The sequence below is a fragment of the Cupressus sempervirens genome, chromosome 11 (assembly GCF_028749045.1).
Source record: "Cupressus sempervirens isolate cs-2001-9-10 chromosome 11, ASM2874904v1, whole genome shotgun sequence".
Classification (NCBI taxonomy): domain Eukaryota; kingdom Viridiplantae; phylum Streptophyta; class Pinopsida; order Cupressales; family Cupressaceae; genus Cupressus; species Cupressus sempervirens.
The window spans coordinates 252,911,566-252,931,101 of NC_143128.1; the positions used below are offsets into that span (position 1 = coordinate 252,911,566).

The window sequence follows — 19,536 nt, forward strand, 5'->3', positions numbered from 1 at the left end:
AAAAATAATAGATCATAAATTATTTAATAATTTTTTATTAAATGATACAAAATATTTTGTATTTTTAAAATAATATGAAATAAATGTTTTATAAAATATCTTTCATAAATATTATTAAAAAAAAAAAGATACATACAAAATAAAATTAAAAAATCTGAAGCTTCTTCTTGTTGTTTCAAAAATCTGGAAGCTCTTTGTTGATTTCTCTGTAGATCTGAAACCTTGGGGTAAAGTTTTATATAGGAAAAATGCTGCTTCCTCTTACAACTGTTGCAGATGTACGCTGCTTCCTCTTACAACTGTTGCAGATGTACGTTTGCTAATGGTATTTGAAACTTCTAAATGCTTCCTTTACTTCACTGCCATTGATGGTAGAGTTTGTAGCTGCCACTTCATTTTTATTCCCTTTTATGACCAAAATGATGTATTGCATATGTATCCTTACTGCTTTGCTGCAAATCTGCCTCTTGAATTTGGTTTAAAAAAAAATGCACCATTGCTTGACATAACTATGACTCTACCTAAAATGAGCCGGGGAGGTGAAAATTTAGGTAACAAGTACATTAATTTGTCAAAAAAAATTGTGATCCCATATGCCTCCTTTTTCGCTGAGCATGTGCAGCTATGACAAGAAGTCTGGGTAATTCACATCATCTCCACGTGGGTGGAGGCAAAACAAGAAGCTTTGGTGATCTTACTTTTTCCTTCCATCTTTTGCATATGCATCTATCCAAGCACTCGAAGTATAACAATAATGTCTGAAATGCAGGAAATTCACATTCTTATTTATATAAATGGGGCCAAACCAAGAAGCTATACCTAAATCTATCCAACGAAGAGGTATTGTGGCCCACTTGATACCCATGAACCCTACACCTCCACTGTCATCTTTGATAGCAATTTTCTGAAAATGCAAGACATGATTCTTATATTGTGACATCAAATCATACTCTTAATTAAAGATATTAATTAATTGATTTCACACCTTCTCCAACATGTCTATACCCATCCCTGGATTAGACTTCCTGAACAACAGGTTATCCACCTATTGGTTCAATTCAATTCTGACCCAGTCATGTAGATCAACTCGATTGCCCATCTCTACATTTACAATCCAGATAGAAATAGGGTTGTGATCAGCCACCCAATCATCAAGAGGTACTCAATATTTGCATCTCCACAAAAATTGTTGATGCTTGAATTTAGCTATCAACTTGGAACTTAATTATGCTCCACCCTTGGAACATTTGTTACTGAAGTTATAGCATTCACAAATTTACAGCGAGAAGTCTTGGATATTCTCCCTTTATAAATCTTCCATATCACTTTTTGTTGGGAAAACAACCAGCTCAAAAAATATCCTCATTTGCATACATGTTCCAAAGCTCTTATTTTCTATATATTTGAAATATGCTAGCGAAGATTGTCAAGTTTCTCTCTGCACCTTCAAACTGCACTCTTTTTCAGGTATGTCGTTTGTTCAATCCTTGATGACATGAAGTAGTCTAAGATCTGGCATAGATACAATCATCTCTTTTAAGTCTAGTAGACTATTTGAATCTTGCTTCTCAGTAATGTCTTTGCAAAGGATATGCTTCTATTTTTTGCCTGAAGAGTCGATATATTCAAACATATTTCTAGGGAATCCCTTCAAAGATGCATCTCTCTTAAGTTAGCCATCAGTCAAATGGTAATATGGTTCTTTCACTTTATCTTTTTGGGGTTTGGTGCTCTAATTTTGAACTGCTAATTAGGATTGTTAATATTAGGTTTAGATGCTAAGTCTTAATGTATATGCATTGCAAACAAATGGTTTCTTGATGCATCATCCAAGCTGAGTTTGTTTCCCACTTCATCATTGAGAGTATCCAAGCGAGGAATGCATCCTTGAGAGTATCTTGAAGCTTACTTTCTATATTCGCAGAATCAAATCTTGAGGTGAATCAACCTTAGGTTGGGAGAAGCATGGTTCACCCATTTTTCTTCCAAGGCGACTTTCTTATTGGGTCTCATTGAGCATTAACATTTTTTTTAATCTTAAAGACAAGGTGCCTTCAATACGTTGACATGACTGTTGATCAACCTCATCTATTGAAGAACTCTATATATCACCCTATCTTCCCACTTCCCTCAAGGGAGTTCATCATCTGGATTGTAACAAGCAATATTGGATAGACTATTAATGTATCTTATGTCTCCACAATTTCTCAATCACATCATGGTTTTTCAAATTTTTAGGCACAAAATTTCTTATGTTTGGTAGATAGCATCACTATTTGACATTACGATCCCAAAATCATTGTTTGAGGATTACCCTTAGCCAACCAAGGGCACTTTCTTAAAAGTTACATGACAGGCTCGATCATCATATTTTAGGTTGGGAGAGGCAGGGTTCACCTTTTTTTTTCCAACGTCACTTACTTATTGGGTCTCATTGAAGATTGACATTTTTTGTAACTTGAAACCACTGTTCCCTCAATCTATTGGCATCACTATTGATCAACCTCATCCATTCAAGTACTCCAAATATCACCCTATTTTCCCATTTCCCCCAAGGGAGTTCATCATATGGATTGTATTAAGAAATATTTGATAGAATATCCATGTATCTTATGTCTCCACAATTTCTCAATTGTAGGATGGTTTTTTATTATATTATGCACAATTTCTTATATATTGTAGATAACATCATTATTCAACATTGCCATCTCCAAAATTATTGGTATCTTGGTTTGAGGATTTGTGTTAGCCAACCCATAGTGTACTGTCACAAGTTACATGATGGATTGATCAACTTTTTTTGTGGGGCAACAAGATTTGTCCTTTCTTGCTCCTCTTAAGGGCTGTAGTCTGAGATGCTTAAGAGAGGATCAATCTTTTTGTCCTAACTAGGAGTAGATCAAGGGAATAAAACAACATCTATACGAAAAATTAAGTGGTTATTTAAGTTCTCTGATCACAACAGCTTGAGATTTTTTTTAAGGTCTCCATTCTTAGACATGTAATATTCCTATAATAAAATAAGTAATTAATCAAAGCTTTGTTAACGGGCCGATTGACTTAGTATATCTCAGATCCATTTTTATTGTTTCTATAGGTAGGTGTGGCCATTGGCTATCTTTGTAAACCCTCAAAAAGTTTTCCCGAGGGGTATTTAAGCACGACATGTAGGTAGTAGTTGGTATGTGATTTGGTTTATTCTTCCTTGTATTACGAATTCTAGTTGGGATTCTTCGTTGTTCACCATTTCGGAAGTGAAAGATCTTTTCTACTTAGCTAATCCATTTTTGGTGGGATTCAATCCTCACCCTATTCCGTCTTTGTGTTACTTGCTCGAATTTGGTAATTTCGCGCACCATCTTTGTTTGCAAATACATCTTTTTAGATATATCTTTGATTGGTTTTCAATACTTGCATTGACATTATTTTGGCATTTTCAGGCAAATATATTCAACTTGTTCAACATCTCCGAGTGCAACTCAATGTGTGGTGAAGCAACATGCAATCATTCTCCTCCCTCCCTCCAACACACTCAGTAACCCCTTTGTACATCTTCAACTCCACCATACGGATTGCATTTCCCACACTATATAGCCCCTACCAACAATCTTGTACGGCCAAGTCATCTCACTACTACTGTATGGCCTCTTGAAACCTACCATGTGAACATCATTTTGTCACCCAATACCACACCGTACGACATCAAGTCTCGATCGTACACTATCCACCCACTCAACCGTATAGACTCTGAATGCATCATATGGACTTTGTATAGGCTAGTCTATACTGTACGTTATCCTAACTAACCGTGTGACCTCCCCATCAGGTCGTACAACCTCTTCCACTTGCTCCCTTAATCAACATTTCTTTGTAATAGACGAGAAATACTGGTACAAAGAAGGCATAGGGGAAACAAGATCATTACAAGATAGAGGTCTTATAGTGAACCCTCCAAATCACTTTTAGTGCTTAATTGTTTAACCACTAAAAATAGTAGACATTGTTAAGTGTTTGCTGGACACAATAGATTCAATGAAATAGCAAGAGATCAACAGGCTGATGTTGTGTTTCCATAGTACTACATAATCATTTGATCCCACTTTGTTTCAATCTAGGTGCAATAGACCTGCTTTATTTCAATGTTGAGGCCTTCCCTCTTGTTTATAATCAGGTCACCGATGGAGACATGCATTAATGATTTTTTGACCTTTTTCTCTACCATCATAGTTTTATCAGTTGCAAGTGCTAGAAGAGATTCTAGAGTAAGTGCCTAATTTCCTCCCAAAAATGTACATATGGACTTGTTCAACGGTGTTTTATGAGTACACCAACACAGAATACAATACCTAAGTATCTTATCCTCTCTTGATCAAAATTTCATGCATGCTAAGATTGCAAGAAAGACCACATGTGTGATTTGCAAGGTTCCGTCTATTGTGATAAAGCTCAATGGTTGATGTGTCATGCTAGTATCAGAAAGGGACTTATGTTAGCTTCTCAAGTCAACTTCAAATAATACTAGTTTTTAGAGCTTTCAAATGATATGGCAATGCAAGTACTTTTTAAGGTTTTCACAAGATATGCAGAAAATAAATGAGATAAGGGTTTAGGTCAACTCAAGTCCTAAGAATTTGAAATATAGTGACTACTAAAGTGGATTCTACCACTCTTTGCTTCACTAAATTCAACAACTACACAAAGAGGGTGCAATCTTCAAATGTTGTACAAATTATTTTCATATGATAAATAAACACCATCATGTAACAATGCAAATTCAGTGATTGAAGTTAGGCATCCACATATAAGCTTAGGACTAACCTTACACTGCACATAGAGATCACTTACTAGCAAAAGGTATGAGCAAAGCAATTCCACTTCAATAACATTGTCAATTTCATTCAACTAATAACTTGAAAGAAATCTATTCTTAGTGAAGGAACAAGAGAATGCGCAAGCACCAAAATACTTCAAAAGATCACCAAACTTCAATGACAACTTAACGATCTTGATACCTATTAAGCAACAATCTCTAACATTCCATCCATTGCAAATAAGAAGTGAGCCCTTTATATAGGTCTTAGATTACAATGGGTGGTTATGATTGAAACAAGACCAATGCCCAAATCTTGCCACCTCATCCCTACATAGGGTTAGGAAGGAGAGAGAATCTACAATGAATGAGCAACTCAATTAGTGGGGAAATTGGTCAAAGTTGACCAATAAATGACATGAAATTTCCACTAAGTATTTAATGCTCATTTAGTAAGAATAGCCTATGCCTAATTCTGTTAATTGAATGAAATGACCCTATAAAGCACTACTTCCAACACATCCACACTGATGCTTAGTACTGACTCACTTTTGAATTCCAGGAAAATTATGTCTCTGCTACTTTTGTTGATGTTGTTCTCCTAATCTAACATTGAGTCTTGAGTGGTGTGCATGACATTTTTTAATATGGAAATATTTTCCAAGTCATGTCTTGAGAAGGAATTAATGGGAAAGAACTTTTCTAGTTTTCTTATTAAACCATCCATAGTTATTTCATCCTTAGTCACTTTCTATGAAAATAGGGCTATAATTGTGTTGAAGATTCCCTTCTAAACATTTATGATCACCTTTTTCAATCTAGAAAACTCCTCATTTAATATTTCAAACATTTCTTTTCCTGTGATGATTGCAATGTTTCAATGAGAGAAATCATATATTTCACATCTCTTATCACTTTGCTATCAATCAACGTCTGCCTAGGAGTCTCCATCAGAACCTACAAGTGTGAGATTCTCACATTTTGATAAATATGTGCATCCTCCCATGCTTCATCCCTACATTGTATCCTGGAAAGAACAACTAATGCTTTTCCATATGTCTGCACCAAGTCTTCAAGAAATTTCTCTACCTCATGTTGGATGTGTCTCACCCACTCTTTTTGCTGCTTGGGAGATTCTCCTCATCTCCTTGATGCATTCCATGGATTCTCTTAGAACATTAGTAGTGGAACAAAAGCCTAGTCCTCTTCCCTAACTAGATGGGATAAGCTTTGCAAATAGATGCACAAATCTTTGTTCTCATTTTTCACTTGACGATAATTTTCTTCCAACTTTTTCATCTTTTCCTTCATCACTTGGGTAAAGTCATCAAACTCTTCAATTAGTTGCTCCCTAGTGGCATGTCCCATATCAAATGTTGTCACCTCGTATTCCTTTGGAGTGATTTGGTCTTTGACTTTACCAATTGTAGGCAGTGCAACTTGCAAAAAGTCTTGCAACTTGTGAATTTCAAGAGTAGTCCTGACATTGAATCAAGATCTAATGTGTTACATCTAGACCAATCATATGGCTGAATGACCTTCTCTCTTTCTTTCTCATATCCAGACTAGATTTCATTTATATCTTCTTTTACTTGGTTTGACAACCTAGATGATTCTGCGTGCTCTCATCATTTTGAGCAGCAACCTGGAAAATATCCTCCTTTTAATCTCGTATTTATCTGCAATATTTGCCCAAAAATCTTAAAGATGCAACTTGTGTTGGTATTTTACACCAGCTACTGCTTTGATTCTATTGTAAGGATCATAATCCATTCTTGCTAAGTAATGTGCTAAATGGTAAATTTATAATTCATCGGCTGGCCTTTTGGTTTCTGGTAGGTAGGGACGCATTTCATCTTCATCTCCTATGGTGATTGGGAATTCAAGTCCTAACTTCCTCTTTTCATTTGAATTGTTTCATATGCAGTTAATTTCCTTTAGACTTATAGCAGAACCATCATGTTGTTGGGATATCTTGGAAGTCTGTAGGGCTTTGAAGAGAAGCCTTGAATCTTGATGTAGGAGAAAGCTTGTATTGAATGAACCATTATCCGCATTTTTCCACAAACTTCATTGCTCAAGATGATAGCCTTGTATGAAAGCCACCTTGCAAAGTTCTGACAATGTGTATAGAAAAGGTGTTGTTGGCTCTCATGAAGTCGTCTTTAACATAGAGTTGCAACTAGGGATACCACTCATGCACTTTTAAATGATTTGGATCACTTTCTATCTACCCCTTGTATCTTAATCCCTCGTATCTTGTCATCCTAGCTAACGTGTATATAACATAAGAGCTCATGTAGAATTTTACTAATTGCTCCAAATTTCTTTGTTGCTCATCTAAGTTGTCACTGATCATCCCATCCTAGTCCATAGCATTGATTTCTTTAGTCACCTGCTCTATAAAGTACTGCATCCAAGGCTCAAACATGGAAGATTGCAAAATTCCAAACATTCATCTTAGCATCATTACTAGATCATTTTATTCTTGTAGAAGCACCAACAAAGTCAGCTGTTTGAATAGTTTGGAATGGTGAAGCCTAATATTCTGCAGCCACTCGCAATTGATAACTCCATCACAATAGTTAACTTTAAAAGTGTAAACCCAGTGCCTGCTCTTTTGACTTCCATACCATTGATTTTACATTGGAATTCCGAAGGCTTCTGAAAATCACCGATGGAGAGAGGTCTACCAGCACCTTGCAATCTGGGGCTCTAATTGTTCTTTCTTTTGAATTAGAGTGCCTTGCGCATTCTACAATCAGATTAGGTTACTGGATGGAAGGAAGAAAGCCCACTGCTGCTATAATTCCACTCTTGACTATCTGAGTGGGCTAAGAATGTGGGAGAATGATTGTTGTATCTGAACATTCTGTTGTTATATTCATTGATGTCGAGATTGCTCCAATTTGTGCTGCCAACTTGCTTCCACTTTGACACAATCTTGGATTTTGGATAAAAGCTTTTTTGCTCATTCTTGATCAATGTTGGCTTGGACAATCTTGACCCTCCAAGTTCTGCCATTCCTCTTCCTGCAGAATACAATAGATAACATAAAGATCATGCAAGGAATAAACAAATAGTACATAAAGTGGTGTCCAAGAATAAAAAGTGTGTATAAAATTATAAATTCATCCTTCCAGCCATGGAATTATTTTAAACTCTTGAAGAAGAACCTCTTGAAAGCTGAAATCACTACAAATTCTTATTCTTGAAAGTCAGAAACTTTACATTTTCTTTTTCTTGAAGAATTCACACCTCTCTGACTTGCTGCAAGATTCACTTCAGAATTAATTATTTAAAAAAAACTTGAAATTCACCCATCTTCAAAACGCTTGCGTCTCTTCTTCTCCAACTTGATGCAAAATTACTCTTCTATAAAAAAACCTGCGCTTCTGTCTTGAATTCTTCAATCTGATTTGAACTCACCTCTCAAAATCTAGAACAATCACTGTAAAATTCTTTGCCTCTCTCCTAAAGAGCTCACACCTATTTCTTGGTTTTCCCTCGCTGGAAATTCACAAAAAGCTCATGCCTTCCTCTAAATTCTTCAAGAACTTCACTCCTCTCTCCAATTCTTCAATTCAATGTAGGCGTGAAATGAGGAATCCATTTCTCATATAGGAAATTGACTGCTTGCTATTGTAAAGATGAGTTACATTTAGGAACTTGCATTAATTACACCCCATGAAATCTTACAAGTTTCTATTTTTTGAATGAGGATTCGTGAGTTGTCAAAAATCTCTTTGTGCTTATCACCATTTGTCATTGAGTTTCTATTTATTTGTAAAAGATTCCTTTATGGGCATTTAACATCATTGACACACTTCATGGGTGCATACTTGAAGAGGGTGGAATTCCTTTTCACTCAAGCAATTTAATTATTTCCAACTTATTAATTAAATGCCACTTTAGAACAGTTCAACATTTAATAAAATTTCACCTCTTTCAACTTTATTTTATCAATCTTTGCAATATCACCTTGGGTGTAAATGAGATGTCTAGAAGAATTTTGAGCACTTAGAAAATTCCTTGCAATGATTTTTTCTCCTTGGGCCTGAATTGGACAAGGCGGTTGAATTTCAAAGCTCATGCAAAACTCAATATATCTAACATCTTATCAGATTGTAGTCTTGAGCGCATGTTGAATATAGGTGTGGATTTTCAAATTATTTCTTCTAATTATACTACTTTCAATTCTTTCTTGGGTAAAATGAGCTAGGTGAGAGGGTTTTTACGCTAATGAGAATTTTGCGACTTATGAGAAATGGCGCTTAAGAGTGCATTTCAATCTTGGTGGAGGATTTTTTCACTTTAAAATAGTTTCCTTACTCATCTCGTTTTAGCGCCCAAAGACACATATTGGCCTTAGTCATGGAATTTTTGTTCTTTGAAGAATTCCATGATATGCATGAAATAGCGCTCTAGGGTGCATATCACCCCTTGCGAAGGATTTTTTGAACTTGGGCATTTTTGTTAGCATGTGGAGAATTAGGCTCATGAGTGAATATTTGAAAGAGGTGTATTTTTATGCCTTGATCATTTTGTTTGACCACATGGATTCCATGTCCATGGGTGTGTTTACCGCATAGGTTAATTAAGAAATGCACATAGATAATGAACATGAATAGCAGTACTCCTTTATTTGCATATGCCAACAGATTACATAATTGGTGATAAGATGATTTACCATGTACCCAGACGGGATATAAATACAACCCGCCGAACCTTCCCGAAGGGGTCCGTCGGCTACATAACAATACTAATCTACCCATCGGCTACAAAATCTTTACCGACGACAACACCTTGTCAGCTATAGTTTCTACCGACGACAAGGTGCACTTAAGACTCCTTGACGGGTTTGTGATTTTCCAACTTCTCCATGACTTTTGTGTATTAGCATTCTAGGGTGCTTGTTGACCTTGATGGAGGATTTTTTACTCTATCATTTCTTTCTCACCATAGTAGAAATAGCACGAAAGAGTCCATGTGAAGCATAGTGGGGGATCTTTCAAACTTTGGAAAATTATGTATCATTCTTGATTTCATGTCCATTTTGATCTCTAGTTAACCATTTTTTTCAATTATTTAGGCTTTCTCTAACTAGGCACATTTTACTACTTGTAGAGGATTTTGGAATCCTTGAGAAATTCCTTGGCACCCCTTGACTTGAGCTCCTGGGTGCGAATTAGTACCTGAGGAGGAATTATCACCTTTTGTGTAAGTCAAGGCACCTCTAGATTGGTGCCCTTTGGTGCATTTTGGCTTTGATGGGGGATTTTTCACATTTGAGGAAATTCCTTGACTCCCATGAAATGGCGCTTGTATCCATTTGTTGATGTACAAAGTTATCACCCAAGTGTCATTTTGCAATTTGAAGTTGAAGTTGAAGCCTGGTTTTACTTCAAGTTCAAGTTCAACTTCCCCCTTCCCTTTTCATTTCGGCAAGGTGTCCTCCTCGTCGACCTAGGTCCGCTTTTGGAAGTTGAAGTTGAAGCCGAAGTTGATTTAAACTTCAACTTCAACTTCGACTTTGAGATTTTTCTAACGTGTGCTTGTTCCTTGCAGAAAGTGCATAGCGAGATTATAAATTCATCTTAATGAGCCAAAGGAATGGGTCCCACCCTATGGTGATGTTGAAGACGCAAAAGGCAATAATTGTGGCAATTATGAGAAATCGTGCTAAGTACGGTTACTTTATGGAAAAAGGTGGTGTGCAAATTTTTGTGACATCATGAAAGGTCAAGCTGCATACGGACGTGATGGCTATTAATTGCAAATAAGCCTTGCAAGTCTTGTCAAAGTACAAATGGCATGTTTGTAATTAACCCTTTCCGCCTACTCAAATTTGTCCTCAGATATCCTCTATAATAACCTTCTGTCCTGCATGAGTGCTCATTTCATCATCTTGAGCTCTCGACGCTGACTAGTAAGCAAGGAAAGTGGAAGTCTAGACTCTACCGAAAACTGTAAGTGCATTATCTCTCACTCTGTCATTTTCGTGCTTGGTTTTCCCTTTGAAGTGTTTTAGTTTAATTCTGTAAATTTTATCTTTCAAGTTGAACCATGACGCTTTTTCACCCCAAAATGCCTAAGCTTGAAAAACCTTTCCTATTGAGTTCCCTTCCTGAAATTCAGGATACTTTCATGGTAAATAAAAACCTAGGGGATTTAATTGAGTGGGCAAAGGATGTTCAGTCTAGTCCCATACATCAGAAGTTAGCTAGTAGTGGTTTGTTGGAAGCCACTACCTTCCCACTAGCTATTGAATGCCCAGAACTAGTTGTTGAGTGCGCAAATCACTACGACCCCAACACCAGATGCATAAAGAAAGCTTCAGGGGAGGTGTTAGTAAGAATATGCAGGACAAGTGTTAGCGCAGCCCTGAGAATCCCTCATAAGGAACTCTATGAACCATGGACCTTTGAGGAATCTGAGCATCTATATCATGATAGAAAGAAGAATTTCGACATCATAGCTCAAACTTGGCTTTTGAGACCAGTTGAAGGGGGTTCTAGATTGCCTAAGCCATTAACAATTGAGCATTTCATTAAAGAAATAGCAGACATTGTGTTACTTTTGAACAGGATCAAAGGAAATGATCATGCCTTTCATTGGGAAAGTTGGATGTATCTTTTCATTTTGAAGATCATTAAAGGTGAACAATTTATTGACTAGGTGGATTTAATAACTGAGAATTTGCATAGAGGCCTCATAGTGGTAGGTAGTTTCAGCCCATTCTTTCTGTATTCCTTCCTAGTCTATATTTTAGCAACATCCAAAGAATGGGAGGGACTTCCACATATGCCTTGGATAGAAGAGATGACTATCTACCAATACTACAAAGACCTTCATGCAACTGAATCTTGCAAGGAGTTCAAGAGGGTTAATGATGTTTTTCTTGGGAGGTTAGCTTATGAGCTCCAAGGTCATTAAAATCATAGGTTATCAGAGGAATCCATGCAGGCTATTAAAATTGATGGCTGCTTTTATATCCAATTCCCTAAATTGACATATCTCAGGATTGGGGGTTTTTCTGGTGAACCATTTAAGTTGCCACGTTACTGTTTAGACAATATTGTTTTATCAGAGATATGTAGGCAGCTCATTTCTATATTTGACTCCTCCGAAAGTACAAAGAAGTCTGTCTCATCCTTGTTCCCTCTTGAAATTGGTCACTATAGGTGTTCAAATTACAAACAGGCTAAGTTAGCACAACTTGCATTGTCACATTTATGCCTCAAACCCTATACTGCTAGAAAAGAATTTGATTATGTAGGATTTGCTAAAGATAATTTTGGGCATGCATCTTCATTAATCCATGTTCCTCATCTGGAAGATTTATGGGCAATTGTCTCGATGAATTTAAAGTCAGAAAGAGATTATGGTCCAGATTGATAGTCAATCAGATCAGTGTGTTTAAGGTAAATCTCAATACTCATGGGTTAAAAGAAGATGAAGCTAAGGAGGTGATCGACCCATTCTATGCTGAACAAGTTGAATGTATACCCATCCTAAGCTTGACTAGACTAAGAGGGAAGAAGATGACCTAATGTCTCGTACTTTAGAAGTGTTGAGAAGAACCGAGAAGTGGTTAGAATCAAAGAATGATGAATCAACCACTCTTGAAGTCCTAGAAAAATACTCAAGAGCTAAGCACAAGAAATCACAGCACATACCTCAGGCCATCTCTAACCTTGATATTGCTAACTCTGTTGCAGGTTCTGCTAAAGCTAAAGCTGAAGTCAAAGTTGAAGTAACCCCAAAGTCACTTCAACTTCAAGTTCAAGAAGAGGTGCCAAAATTCAGAAGGGTAACTTGTTCCAGCACTAAAAAGGCAACATTGAGCAAAGAAAAGGGGAGAGTCACAGTTGACCTAGATCCCACCAAAGCAAAGGCAAGTTTGAAGCAGTGTCCCGTTCCCCTCATGGCCAATAATACCCCAGATCCTCAAAAGTCCCTTGATAATACTGGTTCTCAATCCAATACCTTGGCCATAGCAAAAATTCCTCTTTTGGCAGGTAAAGAACCTACTATCCCCAAATGGCTAGAAACTTCTATTGAGAAGAAAAGGAGTCTAGTACCAATATCCATGCCTATTGATGACCTGGTCAACAAATGCCTGGGAAAGCCTTCAAAAACTAAAAGGGCCAAAATTGAGTCTAGGTTGAACTTTGATAAGAACTCGGGACATTGGATAGTTGAAATAGCCAAGCCATTGAAAGACATGTCCCCTAAAAAACTCTCTCCTCAAGACTATCAAATAACAAGAGTTGATCTTGGAAAGGGGAATTGTGCAGTTGATATGAAGATTTTTGAAGCTTCAAACAAGAAGATAGCAGATAGAGTTTGGAAGGACGCTCAGGACAAGCAAGAAATGAAAGAGGCAATCAAAAGCATGGCTCAATATATCAATGCCATCCTGCATCCGGAACCCAAACCACTAAATGAGATATCAGTGTTGGTGGATGTATCCTCTTTAGCCAATCAACAATTTCTTGACAATCTATAGAAGTGTAAAGCTATTGCAAAAACATCCGAAGAATGGCTGCAATACATCCTAAAGAAAACTGAGGAATAGGTTAGACTTTTGGACAAGGCCTCAAAGGAAACTGCTGTCATCGTTAAAAAGGTAGAGTCCAACAATGAAGGTTTTGAAAAAGAGAGAAATAACTGGATGAAGGTAGTGCTTTGGATTGAAGAAATTCAAGGATTTGGTTTACAAAAATTTCAAGCTGAATGCCCTGTCGCTGGCCTTGATGAGAACCTTGTATGTGATAAAGGATTGCATCAAATGGAGAAATGAGGCACTAATCCAAGAAATCAATGAAATCAAAGAAATCCTGGATAGCCTCAAGCTTGTGGATGAAATCATTCAAAGTGATCTAAAATGGTTTGGTAAACATTGTGCAGGAAAAGAGAGTGACTCCGTTGCCCCTGTGAAAGAATTGTTAAGTGAAATTCAAAGAAAATTCCATGAGGTTCGAGACAAAAAGGCACCATGCAAGGAGGATTTCTCCAATATTGCTCATATTGAGGTTATGCTGATAATCAATTTGAAGCATTTAGAAATGCACGCAGAAAAGATGACAAAACTAAAGAGAGAAAAAGGAAATCTAGAAATAGAGGATGCTGTATGTTGGCTTACCTCATCAGTCCATTATCTCTGTGTTCTTGACCACATATGGGACATGGAAAGCCGCGAGGATTGCAGCCAGTGTGGACGGTTCCTCCTGATGTGGCGAATGATCAATGGGTAGCTGTTTTTCTTTTTCCTGTTTATTTCTTTCTGCATTTCAGTTGACACGGTTGTGTTAACTAAGAGACTATTTACTCCTGGAGTGGTAATTTTGGATAACTATCCAGCCCTATGCCTATATATATGTAATAGATGATATTTGAAGGGGTTAATCTCTCCGCAGACAAAAGCAAGAATATTTTTGTTTTGATACTCTATGCTTTTAGATTTTGAAATAGAATATTTCAAATTTGCAGCAATTGGAGTAAAGTTCTATAATTTTATTCTACTAAAACTTCTTGGAGCAAATACTATTGTTTGCTTTGTTGTAATATGCATTCTTGAGTGTGTGTGTTGTGTTTGGAGTTAAGTTGTAATTGCTGCATTCTTCTGGAATTATCTGTTTTGAATCTTGAAAGTTGTGGGAGGTTGAATCTCTGTTGTTTTTGACATTGTTCCTTTATCTTAACATTCAATCATGTACATGATATTAATCGTTAAGATTAAATGTTTTTTCAGCATCAGCATTTATCTTCTATTTGTGAGATGATTCTGAACTTTTGAGTATTTTTCAATAAAATACTTCTTGAAAAGATTTTCCCTCGATTGAGGAAGAATGATTATCTTTTCATAAAGGTTAGCTGCACCTTAATTAATATTGAGTAAACCTTTAAAGTAGAGAATTCCTTATCAAGGCTTAGGAATTCAATTTGTTAGTTTGCATTTTTCTCCCTTGTTCAAATTTGTTAAAATTTTTGAGGAAAACTGTTAACTAACAGCGCTCATGGGTGCAAATAGGGCCTTGCAAAGGATTTTGAGTTTTTTCAGGAGATGCCTTTTCAGATTGCTCTTTCAGGAGATAGTACTAACACCATTTTTTCTCATCTTCTACTAGTTCTAACCTAGCTTACCAAATATAGACTTACTATGAATAGTAAATTCTGTTAAATGCCAAATAAGGGCAAACTGGGACATAGCAAGACTTACTAACAATAGACATACTGAAAATGGTTTCAAAAAATAGTATGTAAAAATGTTCAAAAATTCACTGGCATTCTTTTAAAGATCAATTTACTGTTGTACTTGGCCAAACACATTTCTTTTCACAAAATTTTATCCCAAGAGCCAAAGGAAGACAACATTTCTCTTCTAGACTTTGTTAGATCCGTCAATTCTCATTTGAAACATGTGGAACCTTATGGGGTTGACGCCAAACTACCAAGAACCAAAGCTGAAAAGGCGAAGTGGACCCACAAGCAGGGTGTCTCTTTTGCAATGGGGCAATGTGTGAAAGATCACAACATAACCCATCAGCCCCAACATTCCCAATGAGACTTTCTTAGATCCCGTGTTGGCCCTTTTGCAGTTAGTGATGATAATGTCAAATATCCTTGAGGATTTAGCTTGCTATCCAAATGTAACATTATTAGTTTCTCATTGTTGTTCCTACTATCCAATTCAAGAGTTCCCTGCTGTACTAGTGGATACTTGTTTCACAAAGCTAATTGTACTTAGTTTTTATGCTTTGAGTATTAAGCACTGTTCCCCTATTCTTATATTTACACTTCTTTACTTTAGCATTTAATTACTTTTCACAGCCTTGTACTTTTTAATCTGAGAATTTTTCTATCGTGGTTGAATGGTCTTGAATTCCTCTTACTTTTGATTATCTAAGGACAAATTTATAATTTCTTTTTTCCTTCAACATCACAGTTATGTTTAAGAGGTACCTCATCAAAAAATTTACAATTTTATATTCTCATATCTCTTTTAAAAGGATAGTGATGTTCATGTCATCCACAATGCTGTTGATTTGATTACTTGGGTTATCCTTTATTCTGTAACCATCTTTCCTTTGGATGGCTTTTCCAAGATTCTTTAGCAGCATTTTCCTGTAAAATTGCTGCTTTTGTTTTAGGTATCAGTATTTGAATATCTTGGATACATTTGGAAGTTGGGCATTCTTCTACTAATCAATTCTTAATGAATTCACCTTTCAACAATAGTCATTTCATTAGTCAGTAGAGAGTTTACAGGAAGGGTTCTAAACATGTCAAGCTCGTTGTTTGCTTCATTTTCAACAAAAATTCATGTCCAAATCCATGTTCTTTAACTTATGTCATAACCTATGGCCTTCCCATACATGATTAGTAGGGAATGAAGGGTAAGTATGCCCATGCACTACTACTAAATAGTAAATAGCCTTTGCTGAGCTGTTAGATATTAAAGAATAAAAGTTTGTCTACTCTGGATCTGCATAACTTGGTTTAATTTTCTACCTAGTTTAGGCTTACCAACATTTCTATTAAATATCATTTGTGTTTTGCAATTCCCTGTAAGCATGATAAAGATACCAAGCATCTGCAAAACTGCAAACTTAACATCCAAAGCAAACACCGAGTTCTTTACATATTATTAGTCCCCATAGGAATGTCCGAGAAGAAGGTGCCCATCATTAGTCCTATCTAACCCTCACAAGAGAACTAGCTCTGGCAAGGTTTCTATCTGAGGCCTTGTTGAATTTTTTGTACACTCCTGGGATTATCACTTCCGATTCATGGAGGTAATCTTTTGGCCTATTTGTTCTTACCTCTTTCTCAAAGGGAATGACAATGCGATCCTCTCCAGGGATTCCATTTCCCTAAGCATTTTTTGAACTCAGAGTCGGTGTCTTAAAAGCTATTAAAAGGCTGGCAAGGACTATCTCTCTTTCTTAAATGGTTTTATAGTTTCTATTTTTCCTTATTTCCTATATGATCAAATTAGGAGAGAGTTTTCTGAATATTTCTTCAACTTTCCAATGGAGAGAGCAAAGAGAATGTCTTGCGGTCAGATTTGTGGTTCCCCAATTTCTGTTAGACAAGTGCTTAGCTGTTGCTTCACTCTTATTACATATCATGTAAACATGAGCTCTACCATCCCATCCTCTTGACTGTGTTCTGGGTAAGGATCCTCGTTTAAGCTTCCATCCAAGTAAAGGAATTGATTGTCCTTTAGCAAACCTTTTCCCTTCCAAATTTGAATAGATTCTACCTAATCTTGAATAGGAGGAAGTGGCACCAATATGTGATTTCACCATATAACACCCAATTTTGGTCCTGACCTAAGAAAATCTCAGGCTTCAGCCTGACCATTAGTTTGAACAACTCTACCCATTCCCGAGAACCCTTTTTTTGTGGTGTCTCTATTCTATTTTTGGCCTCCCAAATCCTTGATCTTTCACCAATAACTCTTATGCCTAGGCTTTGGAAAAAATAAGATAATCTTTTTGTAGACTGGGGATGAAGGCACTAGCCTTTTCCCAACCACAAGCTCTATCAGAAATTCATCATTCTCCCACTTTAAGTATTCTCACACCGAGTTTCTACAAATGTGGATAATTCCAAGTGTGGATATCTGATGCGCCAACTTGGATGTGAAGATTTAAGATGGACTAGTACCATCCAAATATTTTTTAGTGATGGATTTACTAAATTCATGCTCCTTAGTCTGCATACCTTCTCCCATACAAGAAGAGGAAATATCTATCCTTTAAAATCCCCCATCACAAAAGCTTCTGCATTATAAATGTCATTATTGAAATGATTATCTTAAGTGCTTATATATATATATATATAAAAGGTAAGATAAGATAATGATATTAATGTCCAACAAAAGACCAAAAAGAGGTCTACGGAACTGAAAGATTACAACAAAGCAGGAATGAAGACAGCAGGAGCACACAAAGGTGTCCGAAGAAAAGCAATAACAACCAACAAATACAAGCAACCGAAAGCACTAATTCAGATGGATATATATGCAGGTTTATTGCAATAATTGTTTGTGTGAAAGCCTCAGAAGTTGCAAAACTTTATTCAGATGGATACCTTTATTTGATTGCTTGGATTGAAAATTAAACACATTTACTTATAGAATCTATTTTCAGATTTCTCACTCTTGGTCGTTCATAATACATATAAATTATAAGAACTGTAATAATAAGCATGGTCAGCTGATATTCTTTAGTCATTCAACAATGTTGAGATGTGTTAAAACAGGGTTGGCGCCATGTAAAGAAGTTCTCTAGCTTATAACAAACAAAGATAGATTTTCTAACCTTGTGTTTTGGAAGCATAGAAGAGATTTGAAGTTTTTTGGTTTCTTTTGATTGTGTTACATTTAGATCACATTATTGCAATCTAAAGCAGCATCAATTGTTCCTTTTTCTCACTAGGGAACTAGGCATTGGAATAGTGCCCTATAGTCCATTGGGTCGTGGCTTTTTCTCTGGAAAGGTTTTCAAAGCAACAACTTATGAGAACACACGGTGGGTACGTTCAAACTTCAACTACTTCTTTATTTACTATGATGGTTTCTTTCTGTACTTCTAAAGGATATTTTAGTTTTGATTGAATTTCTGATGGAGAAATATTTTCTTTAAATCAAGAACTGTTGTATTTTAGATCAAAATGTGAAAAATAATTTCATCAAAAGAACCCACCTTTAAGAAGGGTGAAGGAGACATTTATTTAGGAAGGGATATTTATCAAGGAAGAGAATTTCATCCCACATGTTCTAAAAGGAGGACAATACATACCCTTTAATTTTGAGGAAACCAGAATTTCTCCCAAGTTTTAGGGGTGCATACTTTCCTGATTTTCAGAGACAATGTGGGAATGCTATACAAGAATATATAAAAATGATATTGATATTTTTTTAATAACTCAGAGGTAGCCCTCCAACTCAGACTGATGCCCAACCTGCCTTACCCTGGACTTACATATTGCAAAGTTAGGGTACAGGAAGGGGTGAGCTGAGGCGAGACTTATCCTCTAAGGATGCATACAGTAACTCACAAACCCAGTGAATCAGGTAAGCTTGGGTCTCGTAGTAATAATAATTGATATTATTAAAAATACCGATAAATAAAAAATGTCTAAAAATAATATAAGCAAATTACTAAAAGCTGAAATATTAATATAATCCATCTGATGCACTGATTATCATAGACAATAAATGCAGCATGATATATATTGAGAGATTCCTCATAAGGAAATATTTCAACTTTCATAATATTAGGTCTGTTGAGCAATAGGCTAAGAAATCCAAGTCATCATCCAATTGATATCTTGGAAGCTACTTCTATTTTTATTCTATTGTTGAATGCAACACAACAACGGGCATAATTTATTAAAACTTGTTTGGGTTGGGAATTCTCGTTGGGCTTCCCTTTTATGGTTTTCCTTTGTTTTAACTTTTTTTTTAATAGACTAAAAGGGGGATAGGCAGAAAAAGCCTCCTCCATCTGATGCATTGATCATCATAGACAATAAAAGAAGCATGGTATATATTGAGAGATCCCTTAATAGGAAGTAGTTCAACTTTCATAATACTAGGTCTGTTGAGCAGTAGGCTAAGAAACCCAAGTCATCATCCAGTTGATATCTTGGAAGCTGCTCCTTTTTAAAAAAGGGGGGATAGGCAGAAAAAGCCTCCTCCATCTGATGCA

General features: G+C 36.3%; 1 protein-coding gene across 2 annotated transcripts in view; it reads left to right on the top strand.

The window, feature by feature from the left end:
- Positions 1 to 19,536, top strand: part of LOC149529105 (putative aldo-keto reductase 1) — an 82,602-nt gene that overhangs the window by 38,953 nt on the left and 24,113 nt on the right. For both annotated transcript variants that reach the window (XM_089811406.1, XM_089811405.1), the window contains exon 5: positions 18,262 to 18,358. In XM_089811406.1, the coding sequence (XP_089667532.1) occupies positions 18,262 to 18,358 (97 nt within the window). The remainder of the gene's footprint in view (positions 1 to 18,261; positions 18,359 to 19,536) is intronic.